At 35.9% G+C, this 17824-nt stretch overlaps 1 protein-coding gene across 1 annotated transcript in view; it reads right to left on the bottom strand.

Moving 5' to 3' along the window:
• LOC132126566 (contactin-associated protein-like 5) overlaps positions 1-17824 on the bottom strand; it is a 104853-nt gene that overhangs the window by 53160 nt on the left and 33869 nt on the right. The window contains exons 2-3 of the mRNA XM_059537885.1: positions 15794-15904; positions 11765-11958 (exon numbers count right to left, since the gene is read on the bottom strand). Of these exons, the coding sequence (XP_059393868.1) occupies positions 11765-11958; positions 15794-15904 (305 nt within the window). The remainder of the gene's footprint in view (positions 1-11764; positions 11959-15793; positions 15905-17824) is intronic.

Below are 17824 nucleotides of genomic sequence, written 5' to 3'. Positions count from 1 at the left end.
TAGAGTATTCCTGCCCTGAGAGCAGCACATAGATCAGTAAAAATAAAAGTAATATGAATACTGAGTATTCCTGCCCCGAGAGCAGCACATAAATCAGTAAAAATAACAGTAATATGAATATTGATTACTCCTGCCCTGAGAGAAGCACATAGATCAGTAAAAATAAGAGTAATGTGAATATTGATAACTCCTACCCTGAGAGCAGCATGTTACACTAAAAATAACAGTAATATGAATATTGAGTACGCGTGCCCTGACAGCAGCACATATTTTAGTAAAATAATAGTAATATGAATGAGTACTCCTGCCCTGAGAGCAGCACATAGATCAGTAAAAATAACAGTAATATGAATATTGAGTAAACCTGCCCTGAAAGCAGCACATATTTTAGTAAAATAATAGTAATATGAATATTGAGTACTCCTACCCTGAGAGCAGCACGTTACACTAAACATAAAAGTAATATGAATATTGAGTACTCGTGCCGTGAGAGCAGCACATATTTTAGTAATATGATAGTAATATGAATATTGAGTACTTCTGCCCTGAGAGCAGCACATAGTTTAGTAAAATAACAGTAATATGAAAATTGAGTACTTCTGCCCTGAGAGCAGCACATAATACACTAAAATAACAGTAATATGAATATTGAGTACTCGTGCCCTGAGAGCAGCACATAGATCAGTAAAAATAACAGTAATATGAATATTGAGTAAACCTGCCCTGAAAGCAGCACATATTTTAGTAAAATAATAGTAATATGAATATTGAGTACTCCTACCCTGAGAGCAGCATGTTACACTAAACATAAAAGTAATATGAATATTGAGTACTCGTGCCGTGAGAGCAGCACATATTTTAGTAATATGATAGTAATATGAATATTGAGTACTTCCGCCCTGAGAGCAGCACATAGTTTAGTAAAATAACAGTAATATGAAAATTTAGTACTTCTGCCCTGAGAGCAGCACATAATACACTAAAATAACAGTAATATGAATATTGAGTACTCGTGCCCTGAGAGCAGCACATATTTTAGTAAAATAATACTAATTTGAATATTGAGTACTCCTGCCGTGAGAGCAGCTTATAGTTTAGTAAAAATAACAGTAATATGAATATTGAGTACTTCTGCCCCAGAGCAGCATATAATACACTAAAAATTACAGTAGTATGAATATAAAGTACTCCTACATGAAGAGCAGCTCATAGAACAGTAAAAATAACTGTAATATGAATATTGAGTACTCCTGCCCTGAGATCAGTAAAAATAACTGTAATATGAATATTGAGTACTCCTACCCTGAGAGCAGCGCATCGTTTATTAAAATAACAGTAATATGAATACTAAGTATTCCTGCCCTGAGAGCAGCACATATATCAGTAAAAATAACAGTAATATGAATATTGAGTACTCCTACCCTGAGAGCAGTACATTCAATTAAACATAAAAGTAATATGAATATTGAGTACTCGTGCCCTGAGAGCAGCACATAATACACTAAAAATAACAGTAATATGAATATTGATTACTCGTGCCCTGAGAGCAGCACATATTTTAGTAAATAGTAATATGAATATTGAGTACTTCTGCCCTGAGAGCAGCACAGTTTAGTAAAATAATAGTAATATGAATATTGAGTACTTCTGCCCTGAGAGCAGCACATAATACACTAAAAATAACAGTAATATGAATATTGATTACTCCTGCCCTGAAAGCAGCACATAGTTTAGTAAAATAATAGTAATATGAATATTAAGTACTCCTGCCCTGAAAGCAGCACCCTGAGAGCAGTGCTAACGCTAATGCTAACGCTAACTGACTGATGTAATATCAAGGAGAAATGAATGAGTACTTTTTCGCTCATTTCGGTTTCACAGACAGTGTGGAAGCATTGGAAAAGCATATTTTCCTCCAGTTACCTCATAACCAGCTTTGCTGCAATCTGATGAAGCAGTCAAGTGAAAATGCATGATTATTTGTTCTGTGTATCTTAGTTCACTAATTATCTTTTAAAATGTTAGAGATTTTAATTTTTTTTCATGAGAATTCATGGTAAATTAACTTACCTTGCAATAAATGCCTCCCACGAAGCCTCAGTAACGTATCTGTCTGAAGTATTCCTTCCACACGTTCAAATTTCCTCACTCCGCCTCTGCTTCAAATTCATTGGTTGAATCTGTAAACCAATCACTTTCCTTTCTGTCCTCAGAACATGTTTGAGTAAGTAAAACTCCCATCTGCTACAATTTAGTCCAAATAACACTAATGTAGCTACAGTAAGACTATTACTCAAAGGTCATTTTGGTGAAACTTTTTTTTCTGGTGTAATGAAATAATTTAAAAATAAGGTTTGAGGTGCAAGACATAACATGAAAACCTATGAGATCTTTTCTATGAGAGTTTGTTTGAACCAGAACTTGTATGTAGTGGCTGACAAATGCATAATACACCTGCTGGATTTAACTAATCTTTATATATATATAAAATTTGGGACAAGGCCATGTTTACTGTGTGGCATCCCCTCTTCTTTTTATAACAGTCTGCGAATGTCTGGGGACTGAGGAGACAAGTTGCTCAAGTTTAGGAATAGGAATGTTGTCCCATTCTTATCTTATACAGGTTTAGTTCTAGTCTTAGGTCTTCTTTGTCGCATTTTCCTCTTTATGATGCGCCAAATGTTTTCTATGGGTGAAAGATCTGGACTGCAGGCTGGTCATTTCAGTACCCTGATCCTTCTTCTACGCAGCCATGATGTTGTAATTGATGCAGTATGTGGTCTGGCATTGTCATGTTGGAAAATGCAAGGTCTTCCCTGAAAGAGACGACATCTGGATGACAGCTTATGTTGTTATAGAACTTGGATATACCTTTCAGCATATTCCTGAGCCCATGTTGTGATTTCAATTAATGTAGCATTCCTGTATGTTATGCAGTGCCGTCTTAGGGCCCTGAGATCATGGGCATCCGGTATGGTTTTCTGGCATTGACCCTTACACACAGAGATTGTTCCAGATTCTCTGAATCTTTGGATGATATTATGCACTGTAGATGATGATAACTTCAAACTCTTTGCAATTTTTCTCTGAGAAACTCTTTTCTGATATTGCTCCATTATTTTTCTAATGCCCATCTTGACTTCTGAGAGACACTGCTGTTCTGAGAGGCTCTTTTTATACCCAATCATGTTGCCAATTGACCTAATAAGTTGCAAATTGGTCCTCCAGCTGTTCCTTATATGTACATTTAACTTTTCCGGCATCTTATTGCTACCTTTCCCAAATGTTTTGGAATGTGTAGCTCTCATGAAATCCAAATGGAGCCAATATTTGGCATGACATTTCAAAATGTCTCACTTTCAACATTTGATATGTTATCTATATTATATTGTGAATAAAATAAGTGAATAAGTTTATGAGATTTGTAAATCATTCCATTCCTTTTTTACTCACAATTTGTACAGTGTCCTAACTTTTTTGGAATCGAGTTTGTACAGAGATTCACTGTTTCTGACATAAGCGAATAAAATAATATTTTCTGAAGACAAGATCATCGAGATTAGCTGTTCTGTTACAAGTGACAAGAGCAAACCAAATAATACACAGCAAAGTATTGTAGTAATAACTGCCTGTTTTTGCAAAAAGAGTTTCATGGCTGGTAAAAAATAAATAAAAATGGCAGGTGTGACAATAATGCAATATTAGTTTAATAATTTGACAAAATAACTTAATAATTAATCAAATGATGATGTTTACATTTTATTTTTTATAAATGTATGCATTTATATATTATATTTTTCTAATAAACAATTACAAATTAATTAATTAATTAATTAATTAATAAACATTTAATTTGATAGTTTCACTAACCACGTTTTTCTCCAAAAATGTATTTAAGTGAACGTAAGCTTGAGCTTGTAGCTTCAAGCAATGTTTCAAAGACACTAGACACCTGCTGATTTGTTATTTTCTGGAGAGTCTGCAAAAACATCTACCTGTATACCTCCATAAGTGGGCAATCCAATGCTAATACTGTACTGCTTTCCCTTATTGAACAGCCAATCCATTTTAAACATTCCATCTCTGTACCTAACAGAGAAGCTGATTCAAACTAAACCTTTTTCATTTAGTGGAAATTCTCCCACTATTAATCTCTCTCACAGCTGCACAGTTTAAATGAACATTGATGGGAAATACAAAGCAATTCAAATCTATACACAAAAATCTAACTTTTTTTCTTGTATTCATACAGGAAAACAGAAATGCAAGCTCTTGCTACATCTAGAGATCTACCTCCCTGTACTGTGGGTACTACTGTATCCCCATTCATTGTATTGCCTGTGATTAAAGTTGCTGTCCGCTGACATGAATCTTCATTTGTCTTGTTCCTTTTCTCTTGTCATTCCTCTGTAGCTAACAAGCTAATAGTGGCTAATTTGTACTAGATTTATAGCATTTGCTTGTATTATTCTCATTTGGATAAGTGTCTGCTGTTAGCAGGCTACAAAAAACAAGCAAAAAAAAAAATAAATAAATAAAATAAAATAATCAAATAAAAAATATCTGGTATAATCTGATAAGTTCCTCAATGTTTGCATCTTGCTCAACTACAACAGTTGCACATGTATTCCAGGAATGGTAAATTCTGATTCTAAATTGGGCATTCATTATTACAACATCATTACAACAAGTAGGAAACATAAAACGGAAATCAGCTAGCGGTTTAAGATGTTGATGCTCCACCCCTCAAGTGCCCACCCTTCATAAATTTAAGAGAAAACAAAGACTGTAAGCCAAAATGCACACATTTGCTAGCATTTATGAGATGAAGGGCTGCAGTTGTATGCAGTGTCACCTTGCCAGAAAAAAACAACCAAACTACTGAAACATTTTATCTTGCGTGCCCAAACATAGAGTGCACCAGGCAGAGTGGTGTTTACTCCTGGATGCTGCTGTGCACAGGATATGGCCATCAAACAGTCACTTCAGTCTTTCTTGCCTGAACATGACCATTAGAGCAAGGAGAAGCTGGAGTGTAATATCTTGGCCTTCGTCACATGTAGTGCGTATGTCTTTGTGTGTGCACTTAAGGACTGAGGAGGATACTGAATATAGATATAGAGTGGTTGTGGCTTCCTGTATTGTGCTGCTTCATGTCATGTCTCATTACACTGACACTTCAACAGTGGTATCAGCAGTGTACTCTAGAACACACACACACACACACGCACGCACGCACACACACTTGGTCTTTGAGAATTTTCCACATTCTGTCATTAAGAACATACACAATTAACCTAGCCTAATTAATTGATGAATATTATGTTTTGAATTCTAAACAATTTTAACATGCTGCAGATTTGAAAACTGATGCATTAGAATGTTGCTGACACATATACAGCTTCATATACATGAGTTTTCAAATTCAATAGGTTTTCTCCATAGCTCACGCAATACAGTGTTGCACTTAGGTGGTGAATAGCTGTTTGAACACGGTGTTGTTTGAACTGCAGTTGCGGTTACAATAGTGCAGCTGCATCAACAAATGTGTTTTTATATCACTTTTGCATTTGTTAACACTATTGGGTAGGTTTACAGTTGGGTTTGGTGTAGGAGATATTTCCAACATGACAGAGCATTAACTTTTAGCAACACTCCTCGAATATTTGAATTATGAACCACTGCAATATGTATCTGAAGCAATGCAATACAAACAGCAATACGTTCTTATATCAGCAAAACAAATACGTGCAAAGGTCACTTCTGGAGCCTGTGTTTTAGTGCCACTCACTGGACTTTACAATTTGAAACTGGAGCAAAACATGCAGTAAGGTACGTAATAATGGTGCTGCATAAATGTATTTAGAGGCACGTATGTCGAATGAGCATGGGTCTTGCTCACAAACCGTGTGTACTGTATGTACTTGCATGCTAACATAATAATCAAAATAATGATTCATAAATATGAATATTTATTCTAAATTTAGAACAGAATGTGTGCAAGACTTGCACGTCTTGGAAACATGGATTTGTTATTTAAATATTCTACGATTAGAATTTAAATAAGTAATATTTTTTTCAGAGTAACAAAAGGAATGTGAATCGTAACTTGGTATAGAATATATTCTGCATAAAAAATCATTAGTGTTTATTGTGTTTCATTTGCTTTGAAATTAATGGACAGGAAAGAAGACTAATGTTTAAATGTTTTGGGTCAATAAGGTTTTATGCTGTTGAAAGATGTCTCATGCTCACCAAGCTGAAATTTATTATTTATTTATGTTTTAGCAAAACTACAGCAAAAACAGTAATACTTTAAAATATTTAGCAATTTAAAACATTACATTAATCCATTTTAATACATGATCAAATGTAATCGTTACAATCACTGACTAGAGTGCCCATGAGTTCCTCCAGAGGGCACTCCACCTCACACAGGCTATGTTTACAGGCTATGTTTTATTAAGAGTTTTTATATTGAATCTAGGGGGTAATCTATTAGACTGAGGCTGTCAAATGCGACTCTACCAAGCTCAATGGCTCTGGCCGGAGCAGATATAAACAAAAAACTATTGGCTATTTTAAAAAGGGGGTGGGGCTGCTAGATTTATCCCGCCCTCTCTTCCTGTTTCAGTTGAAATTACGTCACCACTAGTGGTGGAAATTATGATTCTTTCTAGAGATTTGTTCATTTTCAGTTCATTCAGCAAAATGATTCGTTCAGAATCGTTCACTGATTCGTTCAGTGATAATTTTTTCGTATTACACAAAATATGCCAGCAGGTGGCAAAAAAAGTGTGTTATATCTTTAGTCAACGAATGTATTTACTTGTTACAAAAACTGATCTGGCTTTATTAAAATGTGTGTATAATCGCATTCAATGTATAAAGTCTAATTAAGTTGTTCAGATGAACAAAGCACGAGGTTTTCTTGCCTAATTAGCATTTTAATTGTTTGGTCAGACAGTTTGTATATTATATATTCACATTCATAAATCGGGGATTAAACGTGGAGTTGCTAAATATCAAAACAAGCGTATGTGCACAGTACCTGTAACTGCGGTTTGCATTTTCCGAGATTGACATGCTAAATGGCAGACTAACCCGGTTTACTCTCATTCATTTCGTTCACGAACAAGATAACTTATGTACCAGTTCATTTTATTCACGAACGACATGTATCCGTTCATTCAGCTCGTTCACGAAAGACATGTGTATCAGTTCAGTCATTTCATTCACGAACGAGATGTACTAAATCATTCAACTCGTGCACTAACGACATGGGTACCAGTTCAGTCATTTCGTTCACGAATGATAAGATCTCTAGATCTAGTTCAGACTCATATGAAACTCGTTCATTGAAGGGCGTATTCGTTCACTATATTCAACAAATCACATGCTCTGTCACATCTCATACTTGAAGGCTATTGGATCGAGGTTGAGTAATTCTTTGACAGGATGAAATGGTTGTGAACCGGTTCACCAAGCTGCGCATGCGCTGCTAATAGCGCCGCGCTGCTGTGGAGGGAGGAACTTCACTGAACGAGAAATATGAGTCAGTGGATTGCGTGAACGAGAACGATTCGTTCACCTAAAAGATTCGTTCAAAAAGAACGATTCGTTCATGAACGACACATCACTAGTCACCACATAGATTAATGCTGCGTGTTTTAAGGGACTTCAGGGGACCTTTAAACTGACTAAAGAATGAAACTCAATATCATTCGTTCTCCACTTGGATAATGGTTCACAGTTTCTTTCTTCTCTCTCACATGCACACATGAGGCAAATGTCATGGTACAGATATAGATTAAAACAAAGGAAAGGTGCAAAAGGTACGTTACAGATGGTGTTAAAAAGGAGGAAGGCAGATTGAGGCTAATGTAGGATTTAATTGTCAAAGTGCACCACCTTTATGCTGTGATGAGAATAAAATGCTTTGTGCCAGCAGGAATAAAACCTCAGCTGTACTCCAGGCCCCAGAAAGCTCTCACACAGATGGTGGGAAAGAGAGAAGGAGAGGGTTATCTGTTCAACAAAAAGTCCATGATTCAAAAAAAAAAAAAAAAAAAAAAAAAAACTGGAAATGGAAAAGTTCAGCAGCCCTTTTGAAAGGCTGACTGAATCATGACAAATTTGTCTCTTTGCAGAATCACCACTGTATATTACTGTTCTCTTCCATCCATTAGCCTCAACCCTAGACTGCCTATAGATGTTTTTTTTAATATATATATTTCCTATATATCCATATGCAGACATATTACCAATCCAAAAACGCAAATACACAAACACACAGCAAGAATGGATTCATAAATATCATGTAAGAAGCAGAATCATACCATTAAGATTTAAACTGATGGAAACTCATATGTTTACTATGATTAATGGCTAGTATATAGTGGGCGGTAGTAAAGAGGAGACCTTTATTTAATGGGCAGTGTGTTTAATTAAATGTGTGACTGTATTCTGGCGTTAAACAGATGGCATCGGATTCTGTCTATCTGGCTGTCTGTCTTATTGGCATCTGCTCCAGCTGGCATGGCAACTCACCTCAGTCGCACAGACTGGCACCTCTGTGAGATGGTTTGCTCCTCTGTAAACAAGCAAAATTCAAGGTCTTATTGTCAGTGTGTGTCCAACAGCTAAGCTGAGCTTCCCGTTTCGAATGTATCCTTGTATGTATGTACAAAGCTCACACCATCTCTGTTTGTTACAGACTTGGTATTTCAAGGTGAAAAGAAACCCAATGGTTAGACTGAAGGCAGAATATATATTGATTATTTTTTATACTTATATTTTCTGTCTCCCAACTCTTTTTTTTAATCTTAGAAGTATCACATGCTCATGTGTCTCTACAGGGGTTGCTTGCCGTACAATAGGGTTTCTTCCTGCTCAGATTACTATTAAGTCATCCCATTGGGCAATATTCATCTTATTAATTAATAATCTAAAATAATTAAGCAAATTAGCAAGATGTCCTTCAAGATAATTAATGCTCAAGTCACTGTGTCACCAGTATTGTCACAGTGGACTCTTGATGCTTACGGACACATTCATAATTAATACTCCCTCTCATCAGTCTCTTAGGATTTGGTGGTTTCTATGTAACTTTTAACCTAATGAGAATAAACAAGAACACAAGATTGATTGACATTTCTTAGAAATGTAACACTGCACTTCACATTTGAGTCTGAATGACAATTAAATGTACTTAAAATAAGAGAACAGGTACATTTGAATTGTTCTCTGTGTTGAAGAGAGGAACATAATTTCACTGAAACAAGCCACTAGAGTACTGCAGGATTAATTAACATAGTCTAATGAATCATTTGTATGTGCTGCATGCACTGACAGGTCTTAAGTGACCCGGAGTGTGTTTTATTGATCTCAGACATGGAGAATAATTTATCAACATATTCCAAACAAAATTCCATCACAGAACGCAGTTCATCATAATGTCTCGTGCTTCATTGCATCTTGCATCAATGCCACATGGAGCATTTAGATCTTTGCTATTTGTATCAAAACATAAGCTGGAATATTTGACAGTCAAACGGAATAAAAGGATCCAGCAAAAAAAAAAAAAAAAAAATTCATAGGTGACCCATGAAGATCACAGTGTTGCATTATTATGCCCATAAGCAAAACCCACAGAAGCTCTACAGAGAGTCAATGTTGTACTCAGTTACTAAATATTAAAACTACGAAAAATAAATTTTCGTTAAATAGAAAAAAAGCTGAATTAAATTGTAATGTTAGATGAAAAACTTATTAGAATTATAGCTCTGATAAGTAGGACAAAAATACAAAAATTACTAAAACTATCACTGAAAAAAAAACTAAAACTAACTATAATTGTACAAACATAAAAAGGACCTGAACCAGTCTCTGCAGTGACTCTTGATGCCCAACAAATTGGCACTGAGAGTTTTCAGTTTTCCTATATTAAATAAAACCATTAATAGCATTATCTGTAGTGCCATTCTGACATTTAAGAGTTGTTACATATTTACTTTAGGGCTGCAACTAACGATTATTTTGATAATCGATTAATCTGTCGATTATTTTTACGATTAATCGATTAATCGGTTTATGTACTTATATTTTAGTTTTTTCCATTTTTTCCCCAAGTAAATTATTCATAAATGGTCTTTATCCTTCCGCATAGATTTTTTAAGAGATTTTAACCATTTTGCACTGTCATATCCTCATCAAAAATATACCTGGAGTTGTTTTATTATGTGTTAGTAATCCTTTGTCGAACTCTTCTGCAATCAGAACACTGACCCATACTCTAGCAAATTTCACAAGTAGATTTCAAATAATGTTTTCACCATGGCAGTCCTTAGAGCTCCTAAAGTAGTTTAACATCCCAAACAAAGCTTATTAAGGAATCTTTCAGAACATATTTTCACGAAGAATAAGGATAAAACAGAATAAAATTGCAGTGCATTGTATTTTATTATTTACTGGGAAACAGCTTTATAGCTTATGCTGTGAAATTGTAAACAATCCTTCGAATAAAGTGCTAATGGCATGAAACCTGAATGGAACTCACAATTTAAAGTAAAATCCATCAGAAGGTTGTCCAGAAAAAAAAATTGGACACACACAAAAAACCTGCTGTGTGAAAAAGAGCGGTGAATACTTAGAAAAAAAGTGCATTTCAAATATCTTTAAACATTTACCTCTCTCATTCAGTCATAATTAGGCTGCAAGACTGAATTTTGAACTGGTAAACGACAAACTGATCACAGAACATGTTTGTAAAGCTTTAAATGTTAACTGTTAAAAAGCAATGTTCTCAGCTTTTACGACTAAACATTTGCAAACAACATTGTACTGGAGAATCTGCACAAATGAAAGTCACATATCGCGCCTAAAAACGCGTGGAAAACGCTAGGTGCACCGCTTTCTCCTTCTTTCCAAAGCGCTCGGGCAGTTGCGCCCCTGAGGCGTCTGCCTTTGCTAAGCAACCATGACGTGCTCTCTCCTTGAAGACGCGGAAATTTCAGCAAAGGATAAATGGATTTGATGCTCAAAACATCGCTTGCAGTAGCTCTGCTACTAAATTTATTTCAAAATGGAAATCCATATACAACTATGATCAGCTGTTCCTTTCATCTTGACTGAGCTTTTAACGTTGTTATGGGAAAGGATGAAGCTGATTGGTTAGTTCTTGTCACATGACCCGCGGTGCGCTTGCCGCATTCTGAAAAGTTTAAATGTTTTTAACTCGATGCGGTGCGGTGTTGGAAATAACGAACTTGAGCGCGCAAAAGATGCGATATGTGAACGTCCCCTTAAACAGTGCAGTAGTGCAGAGTTTACAGGTTACTCTTCTTTTTTAAAGGCTCAAAGTAAAGTTCTCCCACATCACGCTGAATGCTGCAGAGACGCTGTTCGGGAAGCACGTGACATAAAACGAGGCCAGCTATTGGCTATTCGCTACTTCTCCTGCTGTACTGGCTGAGTAAAACCTCCGGTGGCTCATTACTGCCACACTTTGGTCACCGCAGATTTGAAATATGCGCGAAATGAGCCGCTTACGGCAAATAAAAGTTATTTAGCAATGAATCGATGACTAAATTAGTTGACAACTATTTTAATAATCGATTTTAATCGATTAAATCGATTCGTTGTTTCAGCTCTAATTTACTTATTTCTCACTATTTATCAGTTGTGTCCAATAATTCAAACAATGCCTCATAATATCTAGGCAATCACTCAAGATGCATATGTTCCAGAAATTAGCTAGACTCACCCATATCACGTCCTCTTGTCTATACGGCCTCCAGGTTCGTCCAGAGTCACTGTACAGCAGCTGGTAGCGAGTGACCCAGTCAGAGCTGCCCCACCGACCCTGGGTAGCAAAGGATGTGACCTTCAGCCTGTCCCGTAAATCAAGCTGTAGCCAAGGTTGTTGGTCTTCTCCATTTGGAGACCATCCCCCACCACCTAAAAGGAATGAAACAGAATTGGGCACTCACTAAAATTTCATACTCTGGTTTATCATTCTGACAGGACTGAAGCTTAGTGGTCAGAGGAAAAAATGAATTAAATTTGTTCCAGCAGTTTGTGGCTTAGCTTCTCTCTTTTTTGAGATAGAAATCGCCAACCCATCCCTGGAGGACAGCAGACAAACCTCAGCGCAGTATAAAATTACAGCGATTAAAAAAAGGCAATTTGGAAATTACACAACATATTTCTACACTTGTATGTCTTATTGGAGTTTTTCCCGCATTGATTGTTCAGAAAGGAGACACTCACACACAAACACACACACACACACACACACACACAAACACACACACACACACACACATACACACACAACAACTTGACAGAATTCTTGGAAATATTTGTCCATCCACACAGATGTACTGAGTACCCACCTCCTTTTTTTTATATAGCATTCATTGAACAGTACCTGCAGGAAGGATTATGCTGGCAGACAGGAGAATCTATAAATTGAGCAAGAGGTACATTAAAGGAGCTGTGTTTGATTTCTGCAGGTGGCATGATAGCAAAGAAATGACATGTACCTTGGAACAACGATAAAGAACACTGCCCTTGTTTTCTCATGCAAAATTTGTTTTTGGTTTCTAAAATAATTTCTGGAACGAGTGCAGAACATCTTCAGAAACTGTAATCTTTGAATCTGCCAAAAAAATTGGCTCAAGTTATGGGTGTGCTACAAAAGTGCTGATGTCATTGTTTATTAAACTACTTAAAAAATTTAGACACAATGATTTCAGTCTGTTTTCTGATTTGGCATCCCGTGTCGTGGCGCAAGTGTAGTGACACTTATTATGAGTTCTATACACTGATCTATAATAGATCATATATACTGTAGATCAGTGGTTCTATAGTATTTTGTCACACTGCACCTCTCGCATACTGTAGACAGGGTGTATTTAACTTTCTTATTTATGCTACTTTCTTGTTTAACTGAATTATTTCTTTTATATGTATTTTAGTGTTTTGCAGGCTGCATATTCACTGACGGAAGTGCTAAAATAAACACGAACTGACGAGTTAAATCGGAAAACATTTTTCAAAAACTGACTCATATAAAATATATTAAATGCACGCACAGTTTTTTTGCTAACGACACTGCATGCATGTTGTTTATATATATATATATATATATATAAACACTGCATCACCGGTGGTAGTTGGTCCCATTACCACTGCGGTGGTAAAAATCTGCCACCGTCACAGCCCTAACTAGGATTATAAATGCAGTTTAGAAAACAATAATTAATAAATAATTTCATAATCATTGTTTCATTTAGAAAATCTATAAAAAAAACAACCTCATAGTATTACTTATGCAATTGTAAAAGCAGTGTAAATGCTTGTAAGGAACTCTGAACTGCATTAAACAGTCTATAATAAATGCTTCTACAGTTGCAGTTTTTATGCCATTTGTCCAGTGCAAAGAAGCATTTGAATTGATACAGATTTCATTTAACTGATAACAGTGTCTTATTACTCTAGAGCTTCGGATATTGACATACAATGCATACATCTGTAGTTTCTGACAATGCATACATCTGAAGTTTCTGACGATTAGCATTATAAAGGTAAAAATATTGCCTCAATGCAAAATTTCATGAAATATCATCTAGTTATTGACAAAATCCCAGAAAATATAGAGTTAAAGAGATTTTTTTTTTCAATACATTTTTTTGACACACACCTAGCTCAATTAAAGCTGCTTTTCAAGAGAACATCAAGCTGGATAGGAAGAAGGAAACCCTCAAGGTCAGGTGTGATAAGGTTGCCTCAGGGCAAGCCAGAACACAATGGTCAGATAATAAATGCTTCATCAGTGCTGTTCAGTGACTGGGGACATATCATCTATGAAGATTTTTACAAAAGGTCAGGATGAACACTCTGCACTCATTACATTCCAGTGCAGGCTTCATGAGGAGGAAGATAAAACATTCTTATACAGCATGTGCATCCAGAAAATGTATTTTTAGCCTGAGCGATTTATTTAATTTATTAAATAATTTAAAAACTGACACAAATAATAAGCACAGAAATAAATGACAACTTACAGGTCCCATATTCCAATGACCATCAGAGGCAGCTAATGAATAGATGGGTAGATCAAACGATAACAACATTTGGTGTCTGCACACGTTTGGATCAGGCTGGCAGTGACTGGGAACGAACTGCCTGTCTGTGTCTCACAGCAAAAGGAAACCTCCTGCTGTTACTAAGCAAGAAGCTTGGCGAGAAAAAGAAACGCCTTGGGGGTGACAGGGACAAGCCGACATATCGTAGCCCCACTTATTACCGCTGGAAGACACCACTGATCCAAAAAGTTACGAATCCACTAAAGAGTTTGGTAGTGCGATCATTTGTGATTGCCACCAAGCATCATAAGGAAGTTCTTTAAGTGTGTTTTTGTCACGAGGTCAAGCATCTTACAGTGCACAAAACAAAACTCTCAGAGGGCCTTGGTATTAGCTGGTGTTTATGACATGTCTATGCTTAACTGCTTAATTGGCTGGGGACTTTTCTCAAGTGCTTCTACAGACTGTAATCAGTTGCTGATTGTAAGGTTGCATTAATCAAACTGCTCTCCACCTCCCTGAGGTAAAAACCACAACACGTTTGCTTAGTCATAATTTATACATCCCTCTTGATATACCTCATGCTTTGCCAAAGCTCAGTCTGGCACAATAGTTCATCTAAGAGTGTTTTAGGATCATTAAGCAAATCAAGAGCAGTCATTATACTCTTTCTGGATTTAATGCCTGATAGTTTCTGGGGCTGCTGTTGTTCAGGAAACATGTATTTACTGGCATTTCTGATTTATACATATTTAGCCAAAAAAAATAAATAAATAATAATAAAAAAAAAAAAATTATAAAAAAAAAAAAATTATAATAATAATAATTTCCTCATATTCCAAACCTGTTTGGCTTTTTATCTTCTGTGAAACACAAAATACATTTTAAAGAATGTTGGTATTTGTAACAAAAAAAGGTTTTGGACTTGCATTTTATGGATTTAAAAAAATACAATAATTAATAGGCATCTTTCAAAATATCATCTTTTAGGATCCACAGTAAAAAGAAAAGGTCATATAATTTTGGAACGACAAGAGGGTGAGCAAATAGTGACAAAATATTACGTTTGAGTACATTTTCCTTTAAATAACTGACTTGGACAGGGCCGTATTAAGACAGTGTGGTGCACTATGTAAAAAATGACTGACAAAAAATGACCAAAGAGTTTCTATATTTAAAACTTAACTCTTCTGTAGTTACATCTGTACTAAGACCAATGGAAAATGAATATTAGGGTTAGTAACCCTTTGGTCATTTTTGAGCGAGATGCTAATGGTCTAAACTTTTTAAAATTCCTTTTCATTTGAGTCCGAATTTACATTTTGAACGGTTGTGGCATATTGTTAGAGATTAATGTTTGTCTATGTCTTGTCACACTTGAGAAATGACTTTTCAAATCTTAAAATGATGCTTCAGGCACAGCTAATCACCAGAGCTTTTCACATCAGTACTGCTCATGGACACCAGCAGACTGTTACATTCCATCCAATGAAAGTATAAAGTCTTCTAATACTTTTTTTGCAGTGTTTGTGGAAGTTATATCACATTACGTTAGGTATTCATAAAAAAGCTTTACGTCAACACTTTCTTCTGACAAGGACAAATTTCCCTTCTGCTTAATTCTCTAGTCACAAAAACACAGACAACTGTGGATGTTTTTTGGTACAAACAGAGCAGGAGAACAACGAGACAGGAGCACATACCTTCTCTTCTGTTGAGTTTAGCATAGTGTGGTGACCTTCTGTCAGAGAATTTTGATGAGTTCTGGAATGAAGCCGGGGGTAGTGTTGTCACCAGTGGCTCTTCACAGTAATCTGGATACAAATATAATGAGAACTTGCATTACAACCAAAAACGTTTAGTCTTTATTTGAAATACAAAAGTTAAATGTATTACGCAAAAAACAATTTTTATAGGGGAAATGTTTAATATTCTACTATATCATACTGAACTGACTGACAGATTCAGTGATTATAAAAGGAGTGCTCTTTACTTGCTTATTGTATAATTCCATCAGAATTATAAGAAATTTTAGATTTTCTTGAGACTTTGTGACTTTTCCTAGCTTTCCATACTTAAGAACAAAAAGTGTCAAGATTTGACACTTGGCCCGCGAGTATCTGTTTTGAGCTTTAACTGCGCATATTGCTTTGAGCTGATAAATGGTCCATGCAGCACAGCTCAAACTAATAGTGTGGTTTCGTTCCTCCTTCATTTAATTAGATATTTCTCAAATTAGACAGAAACACCAGATCTTATCAAATGGACAATGTGGTGATTGCATCAGTGCAACCTCTAGCAAAATTTAGTTGAACTGGCAAGAAAAAAATTTCAGAAAATGCAACCATTTGATTGCAGCCTTGCATTGTTTATTCAATCTTATATAAATATCATTACATGATTTTTATTTGACAAAATGATTATATTAAATAATCGTATTAATCGTAATAAATATTATGGTGTTTTTTTTTTTTTTTTTTTTTTTGCCAGATACAGTTTACTAAAAAGTAAACTCTCTTTTAATTGCAGAGGTGGAGTCTCATATTGCAGGGTGTAATGTAAAGTCATCTGCTCTCTGCAAAAGCAGCCAGTTTGTGATAGTTAATTAAATTCTTGAGTCTTGCAAGCTGTCACATGTAGCCTGCCTTTCATCTGCCTGCTTTGTGAGTGCCAGTCTGTCACTGACCTCAGTCTGTTTTTAAAGAATTAATTTCAATGTTTCATGTTTGAAAATGTCTGGATTGTCAGAAATTGTATAGCATTCAAAACCAAAGCTGGCAAAAGGGAGGTTCAAATGTGAGAATTTTTTAATTCGTTACAGTATGTGACAGTACAGGCTGAATCAGACAGTTCAAATCTTGTCAGTTTATTACAGCAATGGTAATTTTAGTCTTTTGAATTTTTTTGCTCAGTGTGGTGGGCAAGAATACCCATTTGCTAAAGGTCAAGGCCCTTTTTAGTTTTGATGAAAGAGACTAAAAAGCATTTCTATGGCCGTCAGTTGTAGAGCGAGCAATGTACAACCAATTACAAACTGCTTTTCATATATCACCCATGTAAAGACATTATACAAAAACCATGCAACCAATCATTGAGTACATAATTGCTTTCATATGGACAAAGACTAAACTTCATGAAGGTCATAAGAGACCACACCAAATGTAAGACTATTGCACCTTAAAGGTAGATAACATGGCTTAGTTTGTTTTTCTTGCATCCTTCAATGGCCTTTTCCATGGAAACACACAGATCAAAATAACTCTAATGAAGTGCAGCTCGACAGCCCAAACGCATTAGTCTCGAGCCTTCAAAATATGCATGTATCGTCAGAATAACAAAACAATGAACAGCAGGTTAGGGAGCCATTAGCTGTGTCCAGGGAGCATTTTAAAGCTCTCTCCTGTTTCAGCAGCGTAAGCAATTTGCAGCACTCTCCATGGACCAGGGAAAAAATATATCCTTATTTAGAGGACCTCTGCGTTTGTGGCAACATTTTGCCTGACAATCACTCATTTGACATTGAATTGTCTACTCTCCGTTTTGACACTCCCTATGGCCATTTCTACATCTCTTTTGCTCTCTCCTCCTCAATCTCGCCCATCTTTCTGTTCACCCACTCTTCAATTTCTGTTTTCCTTCCTCCTCGCTCTCCATCTCACACATACACACTCCCACTTTCTCTTCAACTTAATGAGAAAAAAGAGAAGTCTCACCATTGTGAAGGGGCTCACATG

The sequence above is a fragment of the Carassius carassius genome, chromosome 44 (genome assembly GCF_963082965.1).
Source record: "Carassius carassius chromosome 44, fCarCar2.1, whole genome shotgun sequence".
Classification (NCBI taxonomy): domain Eukaryota; kingdom Metazoa; phylum Chordata; class Actinopteri; order Cypriniformes; family Cyprinidae; genus Carassius; species Carassius carassius.
The sequence above is the reverse complement of the archived record's forward strand: the minus strand, read 5'-3'. Positions and strand labels throughout refer to the sequence as shown.